Source organism: Mobula birostris, chromosome 10 (genome assembly GCF_030028105.1).
Source record: "Mobula birostris isolate sMobBir1 chromosome 10, sMobBir1.hap1, whole genome shotgun sequence".
NCBI classification, from domain to species: domain Eukaryota; kingdom Metazoa; phylum Chordata; class Chondrichthyes; order Myliobatiformes; family Myliobatidae; genus Mobula; species Mobula birostris.
Genome location: NC_092379.1, coordinates 1917778 through 1941011, shown reverse-complemented (window position 1 = coordinate 1941011; position 23234 = coordinate 1917778). Strand labels below are relative to the sequence as shown.

General features: G+C 44.6%; 1 protein-coding gene across 1 annotated transcript in view; it reads left to right on the top strand.

Annotated features, from left to right (window-relative positions):
• LOC140204419 (synaptosomal-associated protein 25) overlaps positions 1-23234 on the top strand; it is a 111188-nt gene that overhangs the window by 58987 nt on the left and 28967 nt on the right. The window contains exon 4 of the mRNA XM_072271140.1: positions 18700-18748. Coding sequence (XP_072127241.1) covers positions 18700-18748 — 49 coding nt within the window. The remainder of the gene's footprint in view (positions 1-18699; positions 18749-23234) is intronic.

Below are 23234 nucleotides of genomic sequence, written 5' to 3'. Positions count from 1 at the left end.
GCCTTGGTGCCCAGGTACTTCACGGCATTTAGGAATGATCTAAATGAGCACCTGAATCATCAAGGCACAGTAGGCTATGAATCATGCCACTAAGCAGTATTGCACCCATATTGTACTGTCTCAGTACTTCTATATTTGTGTGCTGTAGCACTTGCTTTTTATTCACAGTTATTTTGTAAATAACACTATTCTTTGCATTTCTGGTCAGATACTAACTGCATTTCATTGGCTTTGTATCTGTACTCGACACAATGGCAATAAAGTTGAATCTAATCTAAATGGGATTAGTATCCTGGAAGATTAGCATGGACACGATGGGCTGAATGGCCTCTTCTGCTGCGGTGTGACTCTATTACAATTGATAACAACTCGGTGTCTGGTGGCACCCTCATTACCCAGGGAGGATAGGTGACCGAGGGCCAGGATTTCAGTTCTCTCATTGAAAGTGTTACTGGAACTGTTGGAGGGCAGCTCCCACTTCTACACCTGCAACTGGATTCTATTCTACATGTTATCAAAAGCTTTCACGATAAACAGCTCTCAGGCAAGATACAAGTACCAGAGTGGAATTAACAGGTGAAACATCAGTACACCTTGTGAGAGCTCATGCCGGCAGCTGACAGTATAATTTTATCTCCTTGTCGGTGCTAATGTACAAGGCTCCCAGACAAGACCTACTCTCGTTATAGAATCTTAAAGCACTGCAACCAGAAACAGGCTTTTTGGCCCATCTAGTCTGTACTGTACTGTCGTCCTGCCTAGTCGCATCTACCCACACCCGGACCATCCATGTATCTATCCAAATTTCTCTTAAATGTTAAAATTAAACCTATTCACCACTTGTGCTGGCAGCTCGTTCCACACTCTCACCACCCTCTAAGCCAGGGGTTCCCAACCTGGGCTCCATGAATCACTTGTTCAATAGTTTTGGTTTATGGCATAAATGTGGTTGGGGACCCCTGCTCTAAGTGAGGAAGCTCCCCCTCAAACATTTCACCTTTCACCCTTAACCCATGACCTCTAGTTGTAGTCTCGCCCAACCTCAGCAGAAATAGCCTGCTAGCACTTATACTGTCTATACCCTCATAATTTTATATAAGGCCATAAGATATAGGAGCAGAATTAGGCCATTCAGCCCATCGAGTCTGCTCTGCCATTCAATCATGGCTGATCCAATTCTTCCAGTCATCCCCACTCCCCTGCCTTCTCCCCATAATCTTTGATGTCCTGGATAATCAAGAACCTATCTATCTCTGCCTTAAATGCACCCAATGACTTGGCCTCCACAGCTGCTCGTGGCAACAAATTCCACAGATTTACCACCCTCTGACCAAAGTAATCTTTCCATATCTGTTCTAAACAGACGTCCTTCAATCCTGAAGTCGTGCCCTCTTGTCCTGGATTCCTCTACCAAGGGAAATAACTTTGCCATACCTAATTTGTTCAGGCCTTTTAGCATTTGGATATACCTCTATGAAATCTCCCCTTATACAGTCCAAACATATTCAACTTTTCCCTATAACTCAGGTTTTCAAGTCCTGACAATATAGGAGAAACTTCTTCACTCAGAGGGTGGTGGGAATGTGGAACGAGCTGCCAGCACAAGTGGTGCATGTGAGCTCAATTTCAACATTTAAGAGAAGTTTTGATTGGAACATGGATAGTCCGGATATGGAGTCCTGTGGTCCCAGTGCGGGCCAATGGGACTGGGCGGTTTAAATGGTTTGGCATAGACTAGATGGGCCGAAGGGCCTGTTTCTGCGTTGTGCTTTTCTATGATTCTAATATCCTTGTATATTTTCTCTACACTCTTGTAATCCTATTGATATCTTTCCTGTAGGCAGATTTAAAATCTCCTTGTCATTTTTGATATACAGTATAAATGAGCAGCCCAATTAATAAAGGAAAGATGAAAGATTTGTTGCTCGCCCGAGCCTGAAAGAGCACACCGTGTTTCCTTCATGCTCTTCTTATAACACAGAGCCTGTAGAGACTGGATTGCAGTATGGCAGTTTCACAGTCTGCTGGAGCTATCCGCTTCAGTAGCTCTTCGTGTCCAGCTCCAGCATAAAACCTTAGGGAGGCCAAGTTATCCTTACTTGAGTCCAAGAGTTATCCCTGATTTTCAAATCTGTGAAAGCCTGATAGCCTGATAGAGCCTGATAGTTCTAATTATTGATCATGTGATCATCTCCGTCCCTGCAGTTGCCCACTGCAATATCTCCAAGTTCAAACATCATTTAAATTCTGTTTTTTTTTATTTTTTAACATATAAACGAGCAGCACACTTCAAAAAGCAAAGACGAAAGAGTGGTGAATCAGAATCGGGTTTATTATAACTGAAATTGTTATTTGATTTTTATTTATTTATTGAGATACACCGTTGAACAGACCCTTCTGGCCCTTGGAGCCACACTGCCTAGCAATCCCCCGATTTAACCCTCGCCTAGTCACGGGACAACTTACAATGACCAGCTAACTTACTAACTGATACGTTTTTAGACTGTGGGAGGAAACCGGAGCACCCGGAGGAAATCAACACAGTCACGGGGAGAACATACAAACTCTTCACAGGGAATTGAACTCGGGTCTCTGGTGCTGTAAAGTGTTGTGCTAACCACTACACCACTGTGCACCCTTGATACAGAAAGTTGGAAATCTTTTGAAATCTTCACCTTTGACGGCTGTAGATGTTCGGATATTGAATGTATTCAAAGGTTAAGACCTTAGATGAATGGATATGCTTGCAGCAGTACAGTGCAATACACTATAAATTGCAAAAAGAAATCGATATACAAAAAAAAAGTAGTTCAAAAATAGAGTTAGTGTTCATGGGTTCACGGGCTGTTCATAAATCTGATGGCAGAGGGGAAGAAGCAGTTCCTGAAATGTTGAGTTTTTTAATACTGCATTGTGTTGATGAATTTGTTGTTTTGCAGCAGTAATACAGTGAAATACATAAACATTTGATCTGAGCAACAACTGAACCTCTTGACCATGTCTGCATGCTTTTATGCATTGAGTTGCTGCTTCATGATTGGCTGATTAGATATTTGCATAACAGGTGTACCTATTAAAGTGGCCACTGAGTGTTAATTTGGATGTTTCAATGTACAGACCTAATGATGCCTTGGCTAAGAACGGTGAGGAAAATACAGACCAACAATCACTTAAACATTCGCAGAGAAAGAGCAATCACTCCCATTGAACAGGTGACACATCTCAGATGTTTGACCCACCAGGGAGCTTGTAAACTTTTCCCTGTCACAAAGGACGTGCGGAATTAAAGTTATATTTAAACGGAGTTAGGTATTTCTATAAATTCCCCAGTCTGTGTGAGGCTCTGAGCTCTTTGTCTCACACATTGCAGCTAAAGCACGTAGTGAAAAGCCAGGCTGGTGTTTCAGCGCAGACCTGCAGTGTGACCGCAGAAACAGAGAGATGGTGCCACGATCCCTGCAGTGACTAGGCCGTGCGGTCGCTGGCACTGAGACAGCTGGCTCCATACCTTCCACAAGGAAATGCAAAATCCGCAAGTGCTGAAGTAAAAATAGAAATTTCTGCAAGTATTGATAGAATCACAGACTCGCTGAAATGTACAGCACAGTAAGAGGCTATCTGGCCCATTAAGGTCGTTTCAGCCGAGAGAGTGTTATTGAATCAAATGGCACATTCCAGCCCTCGGTCTGTGGCCTTCACAGGTTACAGCAAATATACCTGGTACTTTTAAAGTCCAGTGGAGGCGTCTGCCTTTTTAATCTTGACGCAGAGTTTTGAGCCGAAATGTTGACAATTCCTGGCCGATCTCCCCCTCCACGGATGCCGCTCGACCTGCTGAGTTCCTCCAGCAGATTGTTGGTCCGCACTCCAGCGTCTGCCATCTCGTGTGTCTCCATAAACTTTGTCAGTTCCAGATAACTGAGCAAAATTCTTTTCACTCAAGTGCTCTCTTAACCTCGTTGCAATTTCATCAGATTGACACCTTTCCACAAAATAAAATGGTCCCGTCTTTGTTGCTAAGGGTAGCACAGCGCCAGTGACCCGGGTTCATTTCCCAACACTGTCTGTAAGGAGCTTGTATGTTTTCTACAAGACCACGGGGTTTTCCCCCGGGTGCTCCAGTTCCCTCCCACATTCCAAAGATATAATACTGAAGCTATACAAGGCATTAGTGAGGCCTCACTTGGAGTATTGTGAGCAGTTTGGGGACTCTTATTTAAGAAATGATGTGCTGACATTGGAGAGGGTTCAGAGGAGGTTCACAAAAATGATTCCAGGAATGAAAGAGCTATGGTAGGGGCAATGATTGAAGGCTCTGGGCCTGTAGTCGCTGGTTAGCATGGACAATGGGCTGAAGGGCCTGTTTCTGTACTGTGTAATTCTATTTCTCTATGAGATATTTATCAAGAGTGCTGCGTAAGCAGGTCCTATAGCATTGTCAATGATCCCTCCAATCAGTCCAACAATCTCGTTGGCCCCTAACCATCAGGCTGGAGGTACCATAGCGTTAGGACAAGAAACGTTAGGAAGGGAAACAGCTTCTTCCCCCTGGCCGTGAGACGACCTAACTCCCTGTCTCCACCCAGGTCTCATGTTGTATGAAGTGTCAGTAGCATTACACTGTTTACCTTTTAACTTGTGTTGTAAATGCACCTTATTATTTGAGTTAATATTACTTTAAAAGTTATGTGTGTGAGATATATGTACAGTGTAGTGCACCTATGTCAGGAAGAACAATGTTTTGTTTGGTGGTGTATATGTTGAACGGCAAAGAACTGAATTTGCTCTTGAATATTTAACATGATTTTGAATCAGTTTCAGTTGTAAGGAGGATCTTACAGGGTGGAAATAAGCCCCTGGTCACACTGTATGTTCAAACATCAAGCACCCACCTGCATGAATCCGACACTCGTTCATTATTTGCCATATCATGTGATGTGGGCAATCACAATCTTTCCATGACCATGATTGTTCTTGGCAAACTTCTCTACAGAAGTGGTTTGCCATTGCCTTCTTCTGGGCAGTGTCTTTACAAGACGGGTGACCCCAGTCATTATCAATACTCCTCAGAGATTGTCTGCCTGGCGTCAGTGGTCACATAGCCAGGACTTGTGATCTGCACCAACTGCTCATATGACCATCCACCAAGGATTAAGGGTGACCTGCAGGCTAGGGGAGGGAAGGTGCACCTTACACCTTCTTCGGTAGAGACTTATCTCATCCCGCCCTTCCAATGATAATTTACCTAATGCAAATTTTCATCGCCTAAGTAATAAGTTTTATTTTGATACAAGGTCATCAACCCAAAACAACAGCTTGTCTTTTCTCCCACAAATGCTACCTGAGTTCAAACATATCTCATACATTATCTACACTAATCCTTCAAATTCCCATCACCTTTCCCCAGAATTTGCCACTCACCTTCACATCAGAATCTAAATCAGATTTAATATTACCAGCATATGTCATGAAATTTGTGGTTATGCGGCAGCAGTAATATGTAATATATGATAATATAGTAAAAAAACTGAGCTATAATCAGTACATATATATGTATATCCAATAGTTAAATGAAATAAGTGGTGCCAAAACAAATAAAAAAGGGCAATAAGGAGCGAGATAAGACCATAAAACATAAGAGCAAAGGTAGGCCATTCAGCCCATTGAGTCTGTTCCCCCATTCCATCATGGCTGATTCCAGATCCCACTCAACCCCATATCCTTTGATGCCCCGACTGATCAGGAAACAGTCAACTTCTGCCTTAAATATACACATGGACTTGGTCCCCATATTCAATGCAGTCTGTGGCAGAGCATTCCACAGATTTACTACTCTCTGGCTAAAAAAATTTCTACTTCCCTCTGTTCTAAAGGGTTGCCCCTCAATTTTGAGTCTGTGCCCTCTAGTTCTGGATACCCTCAACCAGAGAAAACATCCGCTCTACATCCACCTTTTCTAGTCCTTTCATCATTCAGTAGGTTTCAATGAGATCTCCACTCATTCTTCTAAATTCCAGTGAGTACAGGCCCAAAGCTGCCAAACGCTCCTCATATATTAACCCCTTTATTCCTGGAATCAGCCCTGTGAACCTCCTCTGGACTCTCTCCAATGACAACACATCCTTTCTGAGATATGGGGCCCAAAACTGTTGACAATACTCTTAAGTACAGCCTGACTAGTGTCCTATAAAGGCTCGGCATCATCTCCATGCCTTATTCTATTCCCCTTGTAATAAACGCCAACATCGCATTTGCCTTCTTTACCACAAACTCAACCTATAAATTAATCTTCCGGGAGTCTTGCACGAGGACTCCTAAGTCCCTCTGCACCTCTGATGTTTGAACCTTCTCCCCATTTAGATAATAGCCTGCACTATTGTTCCTTCTACCAAAATGCCTTATCATACATTTCCCAACACTGTGTTCCATCTGCCACTTTTTTGTCCATTCTTCCAATTTGTCTAAGTCCTGTTGCAATCACATTGCTTCCTCAGCACTACCTGCCCCTCCACCTATCTTTGCATCATCCGCAAACTTTGTCACAAAGCCATCAATTCCATTTTCTAAATTATTGACAAACAATGTGAAAAGCAGCGCTCCCAATACTGACCCATGAGGAAAACCCCTAGTCACCGGCAGCGAAACAGAAAAGGCCCCTCTTATTCCCACTTACTGCCTCCTGCCTGTCAGCCATCCATGCCAGTATCTTTCCTGTAACGTCATAGGTTTTATCTTGTTAAGCAGCCTCATGTGTAGCAGAAATGCCTTCTGAAAATCCAAGTAAATGACATCCACTGCCTCTCCTTTGTCTACCCTGCTCGTTACTTCCTCAAAGAACTCTATCAGATTTGTCAGGCAAGATTTCCCTTTACAGAAACCATGCTGACTTTGACTTATTTTATCGTTAGTCTCAAAGTACCCTGAAACTCAAACTTAATATTAGACTGCAACACTTTCTTAACTACTCAGGTTAGGCTAACTGGCCTATAATTTCCTTTCTTTTGCTTTCCTCCCTTCTTAAAGAGTGGAGTGACATTTGCAATCTTCCAGTCCTCCAGGACCATGTCAGAATCAAGATAGACCAGCTGATTGAATGGTGTCAGCAACAGCCTTGCACTCTGTTCTTGCACTATTTTTAATATAACATTTTAATATACATATATATACTTATTGTAATTGATTTACTTATTTATTTTTTTTCTGTATTATCATATATTGCATTGTACTGCTGCCCTAAGTTAACAAATTTTATGACATATGCCGGGATGTTAAACCTGATTCTGATTCTGATCTGTTGTCTGTTATTCTTGCTGCATTGTTAACCTGATTTGCTTGGACAGATTGTGTTTCTGTCCATGTTTACTCAAGGTTGTGTTTCTTCTGGCTACTTGGCTCTTCTCGTGTTTACTCTGGTCTGTAATTTATGCAGGCTGATGTTTCGCAGATACGTGAGATATTGTATGCTACCACTGGCAAACAAAGGAACCACCTACCCCTACACCTTTCAATTCATTTTCAGGGACTTCAGTCAGGCTTGTTTGAAGAAATCTCAACCCATTATCATCAACATATAACCTGCAGCACCAGGGGTCCCAATACACTCAACCACTGTTATACTATGATTAGGAATGGCTACCATTTCATGCCTGGATCGCATTTTGGATCATTTGGCTCCTTCCTATCTGCATAAGAGCTCGGCACGGACTAGAAGGGCCGAGATGGCCTCTTTCCGTCCTGTAATTGTTATATAGTTGTATAGGCAGAGGCTAAAGAGCAAGACTCAAAAAAGTGGTCGTGGGAGGCAGAGAAGTGACTACGGGGTTGCTTCGAGTTGGTGGACTGGGCCGTTTTCAAGGACATATCAGTGGATCTGAATGAATACATCACGGTTGTCACGGACTTTATAAAAAGAACAGTCATAGACAAGTGTGTCCCCACAAATCCATTCAGAGTCTTCCACAACCAGAAGCCTTTGATGAAGCATGAGATCCACAATCTGCTGAAGGTCAGATCAGAAACATTCAGGTCTGGCGACCAAGTAAGATACAAGAGGTCCAGATACAATATCCGGAAAACCATCTCACATACAAAGCAGCAGTTCTGGACTAGACTTGAATCACAGTCAATGCTTGCAACTGTGTGAGGGCTTGAGTGCTGTCACCTTTCACAAAGTGAAGCCAAGCGACAAAGCTGACAACAAGGTTTCGCGCCGAGATGAGTTTAGTGCCTTCTATGCTCACTTTGACCATCACAAAGTCCCACAGCCCCTGATGACCTATGATTTCAGTCTCTGAGGCCGACATGGGATTATCCTACAGGAGGTTGAACCCATGGAAGGCAGCTGGCCCACGTGGCGTACCTGGTCGAGTACTAAAGAGCTGTGATTGTCAACGATGAAATCTTCAATGATCACTGACCTGCGATCGGCAGTGATTAAAGATGGTGATCAATCAGCATATAGGAGGGAGACTGAAAATCTAACTGAGTGATGCTCCGACAAGAACCTCTTACTCAATGTCAGCAAGGCCAAGGGGCTAATTATTGACTTTAGCAGGAAGAAACCAGAGGTCCATGAGCCAGTTCTCATTGAGAAGTCAGAGTTGGAGGTGGTCAGCAAATTTAAATATCTTGGTGTTGTTATTTCATAGGGTCTCTCCTGGGCCCAGCACGTAAAGGCAACTATGAAAAAGCAGGGCAACACCCCTACTTCCTTATAAGTTTGTGAAGATTCGGCATGACATATAAAACCGTGGCAAATGTCTACCGATGTGTGGTGTGTTGATGTCTATAGATGTGTAGTATATTGACTGGGTGGCTAGACACCCTGCAGGACGAAAAACAAGACCTGTCAAAGGGCGGATGAACCCTCTCGTAGGGTCAACGGCCATCTAGCAAACACGTGCCGTGAAGCGCGGAAAGGGCATCCCTTGCATCGAAGCTTGGTCTGGCCATTCACTGCAACAGAACTTCCCCCAGCCGTCTTGGACCCCACCATGCCACTGGATCTGGGAGGGGATGTCGAGAGGGTGGCTCTGGACCTGTGCAACCCCCTACTCACCTAAAATCCATTCACGCACACGCTGTGCCTTTCTGAGGAGTGGGGTATCACCCCACTAACTGACTGAAAGGAACCATCATCATCCTATGGGATGGATAGCCAGAGAGAGGGTATATTAACTGGATGCATCACGACCTGGTACAGACACATCAATGCCCTTGAACAGAAAATCCTACAAAGTGTCGTGGATACAGCCCAGTTCACCATGGGTAAAGCCCTCACACCATTGAGCACGTCTACACAGAGCGTTGTCACAGGAAAGCAGCATCCATCATCAGCGACCCCCACCACCCAGGACACGCTCTCTTCTTGTTGCTGCCATCAGGAAGAAGGTACGAAAGCCTCAGGACCCTCACAACCAGATTCAGAAACAGTTATTACCCCTCAGCCATCAGGCTCCTGAATCCAGAGGGGATAACCTGACTTGTCCAATCATTGAACTGTTCCCACAACTTACAGACTCACCTTCAAGGACTCTTCATGTTCTCGATATTTATTTATTATTATTATTATTTTATTTTGTATTTGTACAGTTTGTTATCTTCTTTACACTGGTTGTCTATCCTGTTGGGTGCGGTCTTTCATTGATCCTATTGTGTTTCTTAGATTTATTGAGTATGCCCACAAGAAAATGAATCTCAGGATTGTATATTGTGCCATATAGTACGTTGATAATAAATCTACTCAGGCTATGCTTTTCCAGGTCTGTGTGTTCCTTGGTCTGTGGATTCTCAGGCCTGTGTTTTCCCTGGTCTATGTGTTCTTAGAGCTGTGTTTTCCTTGGTCCATGTATTCTCAGGCCTGTGTTTTCCCTGGTCTGTGTATTTCCTGTGGTTACCTGTGCTGTGTAGAAATGAGCTATTGGAGGAAGTCAGTGCGCCAGGCAGCACCTGAGAGGGGAAATGGACAATTAACATTTTGAGGACTGAAAGAGTATAGGGGTGATAACCAGCACTTTTGGATTATTAAAACAAAACCTTTACCCATTTTAAAGATTTCTCCTCCCGCCCCCAACCTGGCAGTTAATCCAAACAACCATTCTAGTTAGCCACCCCACCCCCCTCTGTCTATTACATAGAACATAGAATAGTACAGCACAGTACAGGCCCTTTGGCCCACAATGTTGTGCCGACCCTCAAACCCTGCCTCCCATATAAGCCTCCGCCCTAAATTTCTCCATATACCTGTCTAGTAGTCTCTTAAACTTCACTAGTGTATCTGCCTCCACCACTGACTCAGGCAGTGCATTCCACACACCAACCACTCTCTGAGTGAAAAACCTTCCTCTAATATCCCCCTTGAACTTCCCACCCCTTACCTTAAAGCCATGTCCTCTTGTATTGAGCAGTGGTGCCCTGGGGAAGAGGTGCTGGCTATCCACTCTATCTATTCCTCTTATTACCTTGTCCACCTCTATCATGTCTCCTCTCATCCTCCTCTTCAAAGAGTAAAGCCCTAGCTCCCTTAATCTCTGATCATAATGCATACTTTCTAAACCAGGCAGCATCCTGGTAAATCTCCTCTGCACCCTTTCCAATGCTTCCACATCCTTCCTATAGTGAGGTGACCAGAACTGGACACAGTACTCCAAGTGTGGCCTAACCAGAGTTTTATAGAGCTGCATCATTACATCACGACTCTTAAACTCTATCCCTCGACTTATGAAAGCTAACACCCCATAAGCTTTCTTAACTACCCTTTCTACCTGTGAGGCAACTTTCAGGGATCTGTGGACATGTACCCCCAGATCCCTCTGCTCCTCCACACTACCAAGTATCCTGCCATTTACTTTGTACTCTACCTTGGAGTTTGTCCTTCCAAAGTGTACCACCTCACACTTCTCCGGGTTGAACTCCATCTGCCACTTCTCAGCCCACTTCTGCATCCTATCAATGTCTCTCTGCAATCTTTGACAATCCTCTACACTATCTACAACACCACCAACCTTTGTGTCATCTGCAAACTTGCCAACCCACCCTTCTACCCCATCATCCAGGTCGTGAATAAAAATCATGAAAAGTAGAGGTCCCAGAACAGATCATTGTGGGACACCACTAGTCACAATCCTCCAATCTGAATGTACTCCCTCCACCACCACCCTCTGCCTTCTGCAGGCAAGCCAATTCTGAATCCACCTGGCCAAACTTCCCTGGATCCCATGCCTTCTAACTTTCTGAATAAGCCTACCGTGTGGAACCTTGTCAAATGCCTTACTAAAATCCATATAGATCACATCCACTGCACTACCCTCATCTATATACCTGGTCACCTGCTCAAAGAACTCTATCAGGCTTGTTAGACACGATCTGCCATTCACAAAGCCATGCTGACTGTCCCTGATCAGACCATGATTCTCTAAATGCCTATAGATCCTATCTCTAGGAATCTTTTCCAACAGCTTTCCCACCACAGACGTAAGGCTCACTGGTCTATAATTACCCGGACTATCCCTACTACCTTTTTTGAACAAGAGGACAACATTCGCCTCCCTCGAATCCTCCGGTACCATTCCTGTGGACAACAAGGACATAAGGATCCTAGCTAGAGGCTCAGCAATCTCTTCTCTCGCCTCGTGGAGCAGCCTGGGGAATATTCCGTCAGGCCCCAGGGACTTATCTGTCCTAATGTATTTTAACTCCAACACCTCCTCTCCCTTAATATCAACATGCTCCAGAACATCAAACTCACTCATATTGTCCTCACCATCATCAAGTTCCCTCTCATTGGTGAATACAGAAGAGAAGTATTCACTGAGGACCTCGCTCACTTCCACAGCCTCCAGGCACATCTTCCCACCTTTATCTCTAATCGGTCCTACCTTCACTCCTGTCGTCCTTTTTTTCTTCACATAATTGAAGAATGCCTTGGGGTTTTCCTTTACCCTACTCACCAAGGCCTTCTCATGGCCCCTTCTTGCTCTTCTCAGCCGCTTCTTAAGCTCCTTTCTTGCTTCCCTATATTCCTCAATAGACCCATCTGATCCTTGCTTCCTAAACCTCATGTATGCTGCCTTCTTCCACCTGACTAGATTTTCCACCCCATTTGTCACCCATGGTTCCTTCACCCTACCATTCTTTGTCTTCCTCACTGGGACAAATTTATCCCTAACATCCCGCAAGAGATCTCTAAACATTGACCACATGTCCATGGTACATTTCCCTGCAAAAACATCATCTCAATTCACACCCGCAAGTTCTAGGCTTATAGCCTCATAATTTGCCTTTCCCCAATTAAAAATTTTTCTGTCCTCTCTGATTCTATCCTTTTCCATGATAATGCTAAAGGCTAGGGAGCAGTGGTCACTGTCCCCCAGATGCTCACCCACTGAGAGATCTGTGACCTGACCCGGTTCATTACCTAGTACTAGATCTAGTATGGCATTCCCCCTGGCCGGCCTGTCCACATACTGTGACAGGAATCCGTCCTGGACAGACTTAACAAACTCTGCCCCATCTAAACCCTTGGAACTAATCAGGTGCCAATCAATATTAGGAAAGTTAAAGTCACCCATGATAACAACCCTGTTATTTTTGCACCTTTCCAAAATCTGCCTCCCAATCTGCTCCTCTGTATCTCTGCTGCTACCCAGTCACTGCACTGTAAACACTTTAAACCTGTGTTTATAATGCTGTTTACATTGTCAACACATGATAGTGATTATGTATTTAAGTACTTTTTGTTCTACACCTGTACTTTAACCTTTAAGTTTATTTTGAATAGTAATTTATCCTTATAATTATTGAATGCTGTTGTTTTTTAGAGCACAGTTCAGCACAGGAACAGGCCCTTTGGCAAAGAATGTGCTGAACCAATTAAATAAGTAATCAAGTGGCTAACTAAACTAATCTACTCTGTCTACACAATGTCTATATCCTTTTCTTCACATTCACATGTCTATCTAAATGTCCCTTCAAAGTCTCAACTATATATCGGCCTCTGCCACTACCCCAGGCACCCACCACTCTCTGTGTAAAAAATCTTGCCCCTCACTTCTCCTTCGAAATTATCCCCTCTCACCAAATGGACATGCCCTCTGGTATGAGACATTTCAACCCTGGGAAGAGGTACAGTCTGTCCACTCTATCTATGGCTCTCCTAATCTTACAAACCTCTATCAGATCTCCCCTCAGCCCCCACCGCTGCAGAGAAAACAACCCAGTTTGTCCATCCTCTGGTGATAGCTTATGCTCTCTAATCCAGGCAGCACCCTGGTGAACCTCTTCTGCGCCCTCTCCAAAGTCTCAACATCCTTCCTACAATAGGGTGAACAGAACCGTAAACAATGTTCCAAACGCAGCCTAACTCTTCTGCACCCTCTCCAGAGCCTCGGCTACCTTCCTACAATGAGGAATTTGGCACCGGCACACCTCAGTTAAGTTCCAAATGCATGTAAGCATACATAAAAGGTGAATAAAGTTGATAGTTGATCCTAAAGAGGTAAGGCAGGAGGACTGGGGAGGAGCTGGCAAGCGATAGGTGGATCCAGGTGAGGAGGGCTGTTAGGTAAATGGAGGAGGGTAGAGGGACGATTGCTGTAGAGGGGAAAAGGTGATATGGAGATGAGAAAGGGCTGCAGATGAGAGGAATCTTCTCCACTCAGAAGGCCACGAGAGTGTGGTATGAGCCACCAGCACACATGGTGCATGCAAGCTCAATTTCAATGTTTAAGTGAATTTTGGATAGGTAATTTTAATAAGGGTATGGAGCGCAATGGTCAGATTTCAAGGTATATTTATTATCAAAGTATGTAGACTTTATACTATGCTACAGGGAGCCACAAAACAAAGAAACCCAATGGAATCCATTAAAACAGAAGAAAACCCAATGTGCGGAGAAAAAAAAGTAAATCGTGCAAACATAAGAGTAAGCAAGTAGCATTCAGAACTGAAGTTCACAAAAGTCAGTTCAGTGAAGCCGCTTAGTTGCAGACCACAGCCGCAGTTCAGTGCAGAGATGAGTAAACTGCCTCCGGCCCCGACACCCTGACCTATTCAATCTGGCCCGGTACTTACATCGTCCAAACCACGGGTCCACCTCGCTCTTGGACTTGGGCACTGCCACTTCGATATGCTTGTGGGTCCAAGCACTTCCACCTCGATTCAGCTCGTTCCCAACCTTTCTAATTTATCTCAGTGCTTAAATCGATCAAACCTCAGGTCTTTCCTCATTGTCAGGACTGGGTTCTGCATAACGCTCTCTCACCTCAGTTTTGCTGCATCAAGTTGCCTCCAGGCCATTCCAACAATGGCCAAATATTGGCTCATTCACCACTCTCCAGCCCAGACCCCACCACTTCAATTCTTTACCGCCACCAGGTGCAGGTCGATGGCATTAGACAGGCCCAGGTGAAGGTCGATGGGATTAGACAGGTCTGGGTGCAGGTCGATGCGATTAGACAGGTTTGGGTGCAGGTCGATGGGATTAGGCAGGTTCGGGTGCAGGTCGATGGGATTAGACATGTCTGGGTGCAGGTCGATGGCATTAGACATGTCTGGGTGCAGGCCGATGGGATTAGACAGGTCTGGGTGTAGGCCGATGGGATTAGACAGGTCCGGGTGAAGGTCGATGGGATTAGACAGGTCCGGGTGCAGGTCGATGGCATTAGACATGTCTGGGTGCAGGCCGATGGGATTAGACAGGTCTGGGTGCAGGTCGATGGCATTAGACATGTCTGGGTGCAGGCCGATGGGATTAGACAGGTCTGGGTACAGGTCCGGGTGAAGATCGATGGGATTAGACAGGTCCGGGTGCAGGTCGATGGGATTAGACAGGTCCGGGTGCAGGCCGATGGGATTAGACAGGTCCGGGTGCAGGCCGATGGGATTAGACAGGTCTGGGTGCAGGTCGATGGGATTAGGCAGGTCCGGGTGCAGGTCGATGGGATTAGACAGGTCCAGGTGCAGGGCGATGGGATTAGGCAGGTCCGGGTGCAGGCCGATGGGATTAGGCAGGTCTGGGTGCAGGCCGATGGGATTAGACAGGTTGATGGGATTAGACGTCCGAGTCCAGGTCAATGAGATTAGACAGGTCTGGGTGCAGGTCAATGGGACTAGGCTGTTTATATGGTTCAGCACGGATTAGATGGGCAAAAGGGCCTGTTCTGTTCTGTATTTTCCTGACTCTGTGATGGAGTCTGCTAAACCAGGCAGGTGAACACAGCAGCAAAATAAGGGAAGGAAAAGTCGGCAGATGGGTACGCAGATGCCAGGGGCCCTGTGGGTCGGTGTTGGGCACATCAGGTCAATGGAGGAGGGGAAATGTATCTAGGTGATAGAGACCTGGACTTAAATGCTACCTGGTGTTCCGAGCTCCTCCGGTAGCTTGTTATTTTTGGTCTAAATTTCAGCAGCTACTGTCCTGATAAAGGGTCTCAACCTTCAACAACAACGGTTTATTCATTTCCATAAATACTGCCTGACGTGCTGAGTTCCTTCAGCATTTTGTGTGTGTGTGTGTGTGTGTGTGTGTTACACCGGCTGCCCAGCATCTGCAGAATCTCTTGTGTTCCTCCAGCATTTTGTGTGTGTGTGTGTGTGTGTGTGTGTGTGTGTGTGTGTGTTACACCGGATGCCCAGCATCTGCAGAATCTCTTGTGTTCCTCCAGCATTTTGTGTGTGTGTGTGTGTGTGTGTGTGTGTGTGTGTGTGTGTGTGTTACACCGGATGCCCAGCATCTGCAGAATCTCTTGAGTTCCTCCAGCATTTTGTGTGTGTGTGTGTGTGTGTGTGTGTGTGTGTTAGTGTTACACCGGCTGCCCAGCATCTGCAGAATCTCTTGTGTTCCTCCAGCATTTTGTGTGTGTGTGTGTGTGTGTGTGTGTGTGTGTGTGTGTTACACCGGATGCCCAGCATCTGCAGAATCTCTTGTGTTCCTCCAGCATTTTGTGTGTGTGTGTGTGTGTGTGTTACACCGGATGCCCAGCATCTGCAGAATCTCGAGTTCCTCCAGCATTTTGTGTGTGTGTGTGTGTGTGTGTGTGTGTGTGTGTGTTACACCAGATGCCCAGCATCTGCAGAATCTCGAGTTCCTCCAGCATTTTGTGTGTGTTGCTCTGGATTTCCAGCATCTGCAGAATCTCTTGTACTTACGGGCTACATTCCCTTCTGTCTTCATAGTACTACACACTGCATCTCCTCTGCCAGGGGACATCTTTATTATGGCATTTTAATCCAGTAATACCATGTAAGTACCAACAATGGCACTCTTCTGCAAGTCTACAAGAACAGATCCAAAAGCTAACATGTAGATTGGGTCAAGGCAGTTTCTCCCGATACAGTCTGCAGGGAAGCTGTGAAATCAAATCTCTGAAATGAATTCGTTTAACAGAAGCCCTGAAAGGGAACACGAAGCATATTATTGAACTTCATTTCCATATGGAGTCTGCTCCTTTTAAATTCTACACTTTAATATTAGAAATTAAAATACAGAAATTGAATAAAGTGTTATGTCCTCACCTAGTTACAAGGATGAGGAGCATTCTAGTGTGGTATAATTAGATCAAAATTCGTTTAACTGTGACACTATTTCAAGAAGCATTACAATTGAGCAGCACCTTACTGTATCCTAATGTTGTGAACTGCTGTAATCTATCCAGAATCTAATTTGTCCAGGGCTTGTAAGCGATAATTTACATAAACTTCCACTGCTAATGCATCTATGTCCAGTACTGTGCAAAACTCTTAGGCACCTATATATAGCTGGGGCACCTAAGATTTTTTGCACAGTACTGCAGTAATTTTATGTATTGCACTGTACTGCTGCTTCCAAAAGAACAAATTTCATGACTATATGTGAGTAATGATAAACCTGATTCTGATCTGGGTCTCTAGGCAGGGAGAGGGGAATCATGGTTGGGAAAGGGGGAAGGGAAAGGGGAGGGTGTGGGAAGCACCAGAGAGACATTCTGTAATGATCAATAAACCAATTGTTTGGAATCAAATGACCTTGGCTGGTGTCTCAGGGCTGGGTGTGTCTGCACCTGCACCACCCCTCCCCCCTGGCACTCCTTCTCTGCCACCTGTCCCACACCCCTCCCATGGCGCTCCATCCTTGCCATTCCCAACACCCTTTGCTCCCACCAGACTTACAAACTCGCTCTCCGCTCCATGTAGACAAATACAGTACTGTGCAAAATTCTTAGGCACCCTAGCTATATATATGTGCCTAACGTTTGCACAGTACTGTAGTTGTTTCATCTCTGTCTGCTGATCTGTGATGGTAGCAAGTTCAATCACAGTGGCTTCTGTAGGGTCAACCAAAGGGTTATTGTCTTTTTTAAGTGTATTTTTTACAATCACAAGACCCTGATGGACATTAAGAACTTAAAGAACGGCATGTCTACACCCTCACCAAGTTACTCTTTGGTGGTAAAACCGAAGGAGCTGGACTTGCTGTGGGTCGTGCTGCAGCCTATGTCAGAGTGGGTGTGCAACGGAGGCATGCTAACAGCGAGTGATCATTTTAGTCGCTTTTTTTGTGGTCGCAAAACCTTGTTGGACATTATTAATGTGGAATGCTGCATGTCCGATTCATTGGTTTATTGGCAAACAGTGGGGAGATGTGCGGATGGTTTTGGTTGTAGCAAGGCCTAGGCCTCAAACCATGTTGTCGCCTGTTCACTGCCACCCAGGAGAGAGGTGTTGGAGTCGGTGCATTGCACTGGAGTGCCAGCATTAAGGCTGATTTATACTTCTGCGTCAACTCGACGCTGTAAGTACGGCGTCGCCGCGAACCCTATGTAGTGCCTACGCGGATCCTTACGCCGTAGCCTGACGCACACCTCTCCCAAAATGTAACTACATGTCGCAGCAACGCAGACCGTAACAAGTGTGATTGGTCCGCTTGGTAGCATCACATTTCTTCCTGCGCTACAATAGCTTCCCATTGGGCGACTGAAGGGCAGGGAAGGAATTCTGACTGCAATGCTTTCCATAAAGCTTTACAGACCTCCGAAATTATGGAGGACACATTTCGCCTTTATGAAAAAAGGCGCTCGCTTTAAACTTGTTTACCCCGAGAAAGACTACCATGACCATGAAGCCTTGTGTGGGTAGGTGAGTGCGCATGCGCGACGTGCCCGAATTGCAGAGTGACGCAGGTACACCAACGCACAAGTATAAATGCTCACAACGTGCGTAGGCCACTTGCGTAGGTTACGGCGTCAAGTTGATGCACAAGTATAAATCAGCCTTTAGTGTGAGTGACATGGCATACATGCTGGACTCAGTGCTGCCCTCCAGTGTTCACTTAGCAGAAGACAAGCCGTACTGTGTTCGACTGCAGACTGCTCCAACATTGATGGATTCAGGGATTTGGACTATATATTTTTTGTGTGTGACTATATTTTACTGCTGCCTTATAAGTGCCACACATGCTTTGTGCTGTGAATGACTGTTGGTACTAAATTGTGCATCTTGGCCCCGGAGTAACGCTGTTTTATTCAGCTATATTCATGGGTATTCATGTATGGCTGAATGAACTTGAACACTGACATTGCAGGACATGTTAGCTACTTGTTTTTGAAGAATTTGCTGAGAGGATTGTGCAAGAGGGTTTTATATTGATTTATAGACTGGTGTGGTTTCTATTCAATTGATCCCTGTTCCACCACTCACCCTCTTTCTCCTTGTCTTCTCAAACAGAGCAAAGATGCTGGGATCAGGACCCTGGTCATGCTGGACGAGCAAGGAGGTGAGTGACTTTCAGACACACACTACATATCTGGGAGGGAAAAAAACTGATGATGAGACCAAGATAAAAAAAACACCAATTTTAACATTGATTAGTCCACAAGGATTAATTCCACGTGGTAAGAGTTAAGTGAAGTGGAGAAGTGGTCTTGTCCATTCACAGGTTCAATAAACCTTTCTCATGCTAGTAAGCCATGTAGAAAAGAGGGTGGTTTTAGACCCAGTCCCTGTCTTTGCTGATGTAGTTCAGTGTAGATAGGGTAAATTTTGCAAATACACAACCCTTCCCCCCTCAAACAAGCCCCTGAATCATGGAAGGAATCACCCAAAGATCCCCTGTCAATTACTAGGCATTGAATATTCAACTGCTCACATACAAACACACGCCTATATATACTTGCACTCAGACAGACAGACACACACACACACACGAAGAACGGACAGGGTACAAAGACAAGGGGAAGAGTGTGGAGGCCACACAAATGCTTCAGCTGCATTGAAAATAAAATATACCAAAGTACCTGAGAGGCCATTCCAACTTGCTAAACTTATCTAGTGGGATTAGGATCAGACGGTACCTGAGGGACAGACCTGGTGAGATTAGAATCATTTAAATGTTTTGTCCCATCAAAATACAGAAATAATTTATTAAGGATGTTGCAATTTATCCAGACCATTCTGAGGAGAGTAATGTTTTGAAATGGTAGCTTAAAGATTTGGAGAAAAACTGCAGGCGGTTAATGCCTTAACCAAGCATCCAGCCGTGATGGTAACTGTGAAAGCTACAGTATATCCTCTAATTCCAAGAATCCAGCAATAGTGAGATCATCAAAACTCAACCCTAAGGTCTCCTATTCCTTAGCATTTGATTGCTGCCTCCTCCTCTTCCCAATCATAATGTTGCTAAATCCCGTTTCTCCAACATGTGATTAGTCTATAACAGACTCCTCCCTAATTGTCCAGTTGTTAAACCATGCGATAACCTGCTCAAGTCATATGATCACCAATCTCCCGGCTATAAACATGGGCATTGCGTGGAATAAGACCCACAGTTCAAGTTAAATCCCTCACTAAATGGGTTTTGAGCAAGACAGGATGACACGTTTGTCAGATAACTAGAAGTGGATTCACATTTGATTTGCTCATGTGATTTGATTTGAAATACATATAAATCTCTATATTGCGCAAACATCTTGCCATTCCCTGATATTGTAACAGGTAATGTAGGATCTAACGTTTAAAATGTGAGCATCCAGAGGCTGTGAGAAGAGCAAAGGGAGTTGAATAATTTGTAGAATCTTAGAGCATTTACTCATGTTGTCCACGCCAAACCTGATGTCTTTCTACACATCACACTTGCCTGCATTCCACTTACATCCCTCTACATCTCCCCAGGCCAAGTACCTGTCCAAATGCCTTTTAAACATTGTAAATGGATCTGTCTGCACCACCTCGTTCCTGGATGAGGAATAATTAGCCGAGCGTGGTGGGCACGTGGAACACTCTGCCAGAGAAAGTGGTGGAGACGGGTACAATTAAAGACATTTAGCCAAGTACATGGATAGAAAAGATTAGAGGGATGTGGGTCAAATGCAGGCAGATGGGATCAACCTGGAATGACTCCTCAGTTTGCTTGACGCTATAGACCAAAGGGCCTTTTCCCTTCTATATGGTTCTATCTCCAATCTGACCAAGAGATTGGCACCACAGTCCAATCTGTCCCTCATCTAGCGTCATTTCTTTCCACAATTTCACTCAGAAAGTGCTGGTGTGGAACGGAAGGACGTTATACTGATTCTGTTGATCGAGGTGATGTTTTTAACTGTTGTGGCTGATTTGTAGGCTTTGGTATAAACTTCCACCTGATGCCAGGAGCGAGCAAGGAGTTAAATATCCGAATCATTTACCTCCGTTGGCTGCTACCCCTCTAAATAGCAATCTGGCCACTGACGGGGCATCTATAGAAGGTATAATTCGTTTGATATCGTGCCACCCTTAACTAGAATTGAGGGAAAGATTTGCCCTATCACAGGCCAGATCCTCACATAGGTAAGGATGAAGGGTCCAGGTCTAATCACTCCCTCACTCACCCACTACTCCACTTCCAGTCCCCACCTTACCATGACTTCCAGTCCAATCCTATTCACCAACCTCCTTCACAGTCCACCCTGCCCAGCCATACTACCACACTGGTCCCACATCTGATCGTCAGTCTCCCATGTATGGCTCTGGTAGCCAGTTACATAACCCACGTTCATTCAGGACTGCATTTTGCTCGCTCTTCATTCCTACCTCTTGGTTAGACACCCACCAGCATCTCAACACTATTCCCTTAAAATTACCACTACGCCCATGGCTTGATCTTGTCAGGGTCTTTAACTACACCTATCTAGTCCCACATCAATATCAGAATCCTGGAATCAGAGATTGTACAGGGTAAGAGCAAGCCCCTTATGCCTATAATGGACCCAATTAAACCCCGCCTTCAACCTTTTCCCCTTAAGGTTGCAAGTTTAAATATTCTTCAGCCAGCAGATCTAGATTTTGGCAACCTTCAGCTGAATAAGAAGGGATAAATACTGTCCAGCCACCCTGCCTAATTGTCCTGGACAATGGTCTCAGTGGACGTTTCCCACTGATACATGTAATTCTACAGCTGGGACAGTGAAAGGCAATTATTGCTTCTCATTCTCTACCAGATCTGCTGATTGCCCTGGACAATGGTCTCAGTGGTGGTTTCTCACCAATGCATTTAATCCCACTGCTGGGACAGTGAAAATGATTATTGTCGCTTGTTCTGTAAGGTCGGAAGGTGAATGAGATGGACACTGACCATTCAAGTGAAAAGTGCAATGCTGCTCAGTTATATACAGGCCTCCCAACAGCAGCTGGGATATGGACCAGAGATCACAAGGGGAAATAGAAAGGTGTGTCAAAAGGGCAATGTTATTGGAGAATTTAACATGCAGGTCAATTGGGAAAATAAAGTTGGTAATGGATCTCAAGAGAGTGAATGTGTTGAATGCCTAAGAGATGGCTTTTTAAAGCAGTTTGTCGTTGAGCCTACTAGGGGATCAGCTGTACTGGATTGGCTGTTATGTAGTGAACTGGAGTGATTAGGGAGATTAAGGTAAGTGAACCCTTAGGAGACAGTGATCACAATATGATTGAGTTAAACTTGAAATTTGATAGGGAGAAAGTAAAGTCTGACATAGCAGTATTTCAGTGGAGTAAAAGAAATTAGAGTGGTATGAGAGAGGAACTTGTCAGTAAATTGAAAGGAGCTGCTGGCAGGGATGACAGCAGAGCAGTAATGGCTTGAGTTTCTGGGGAAAAATGAGAAGGTGCAGGATAGATATATTCCAAAAATAAAGAAATATTCAAATGGCAAAATAATACAACCATGGCTGACAAGGGAACTCAAAGCTAATGTAAAAGCAAAAGCAAAAATTAGTGGGAAGATAGAGGATTGGGAAGCTTTTAAAAATGTACAGAAAATAACTAAAAGAATCATTAGGCAGAAAAAGATAAAAGATGAAATATGAAAGCAAGCTAGAAAACAGTATCAAGGTGGTTAGAAAAAGCTTTTTCAAGTATATAAGAAGTAAAAGAGAGCTGAGAGTGGATATGGGACCACTAGAAAGTGAGGCAGAAAATAACCGGGAACAAGGAGATGGCAGATGAACTAAATGAGTATTTTGCGTCAGTCTTCACTGTGGAAGACACTAGCAGTTGAAGGGTGTGAGGAAGAGAAGTGGGTGCAGTTACTATTACAAGGGAGAAGCTGCTCAAAAAGCTGAAAGACCTAAGGGTACATAAATCACCCGGACCAGATGAACTGCACCTTAGGGGTCTGAAAGAGGTAGCAGCAGAGATTGTGGAGGCATTTAGTAATAATGTTTCAAAAATCATTTGATTCCGGCATGGTTCAGGAGGACTGGAAAATTGCAAATGTCACTCCACTCTTTAAGAAAGGACGGAGGCAGCAGAAAGGAAATTACAGACCAGTTCGCCTGACCTCAGTGGTTGGGAAGATGTTGGGGTCAATTGCTGAGGAGGAGATTACGGAGCACTTGGTGACACAGGACAAGATAGGACAAAGTCAGCATTGTTTCTTTAAGGGAAAATCTTGCCAGATGAACTTGTTGGAATTCTTTGAGATTACAACTAGGATAGATAAAGGGGAGCATTAGACGTTGTATATTTGGATTTTCAGAAGGTCTTTGACAAGGTGCCACACATGACACTGCTTACCCAGTTAAGAGCCATGGTATTACAGGAAAGTCACTGGTATGGTTAGAGCATTGACTGATTGGTAGGAGGCAGTGAGTAAGAATAAAAGGATCCTTGTCTGGTTGTCTGCCAGTGACTAGTGTTCTGCAGGGGTTGGTGTTAGGACCGCTTCTTTTTATGCTGTATATCAATGACTTAGATGATGAAATAGGTGGCTTTATTGCCTATTTTACAGGTGATACGAAGACTGATGG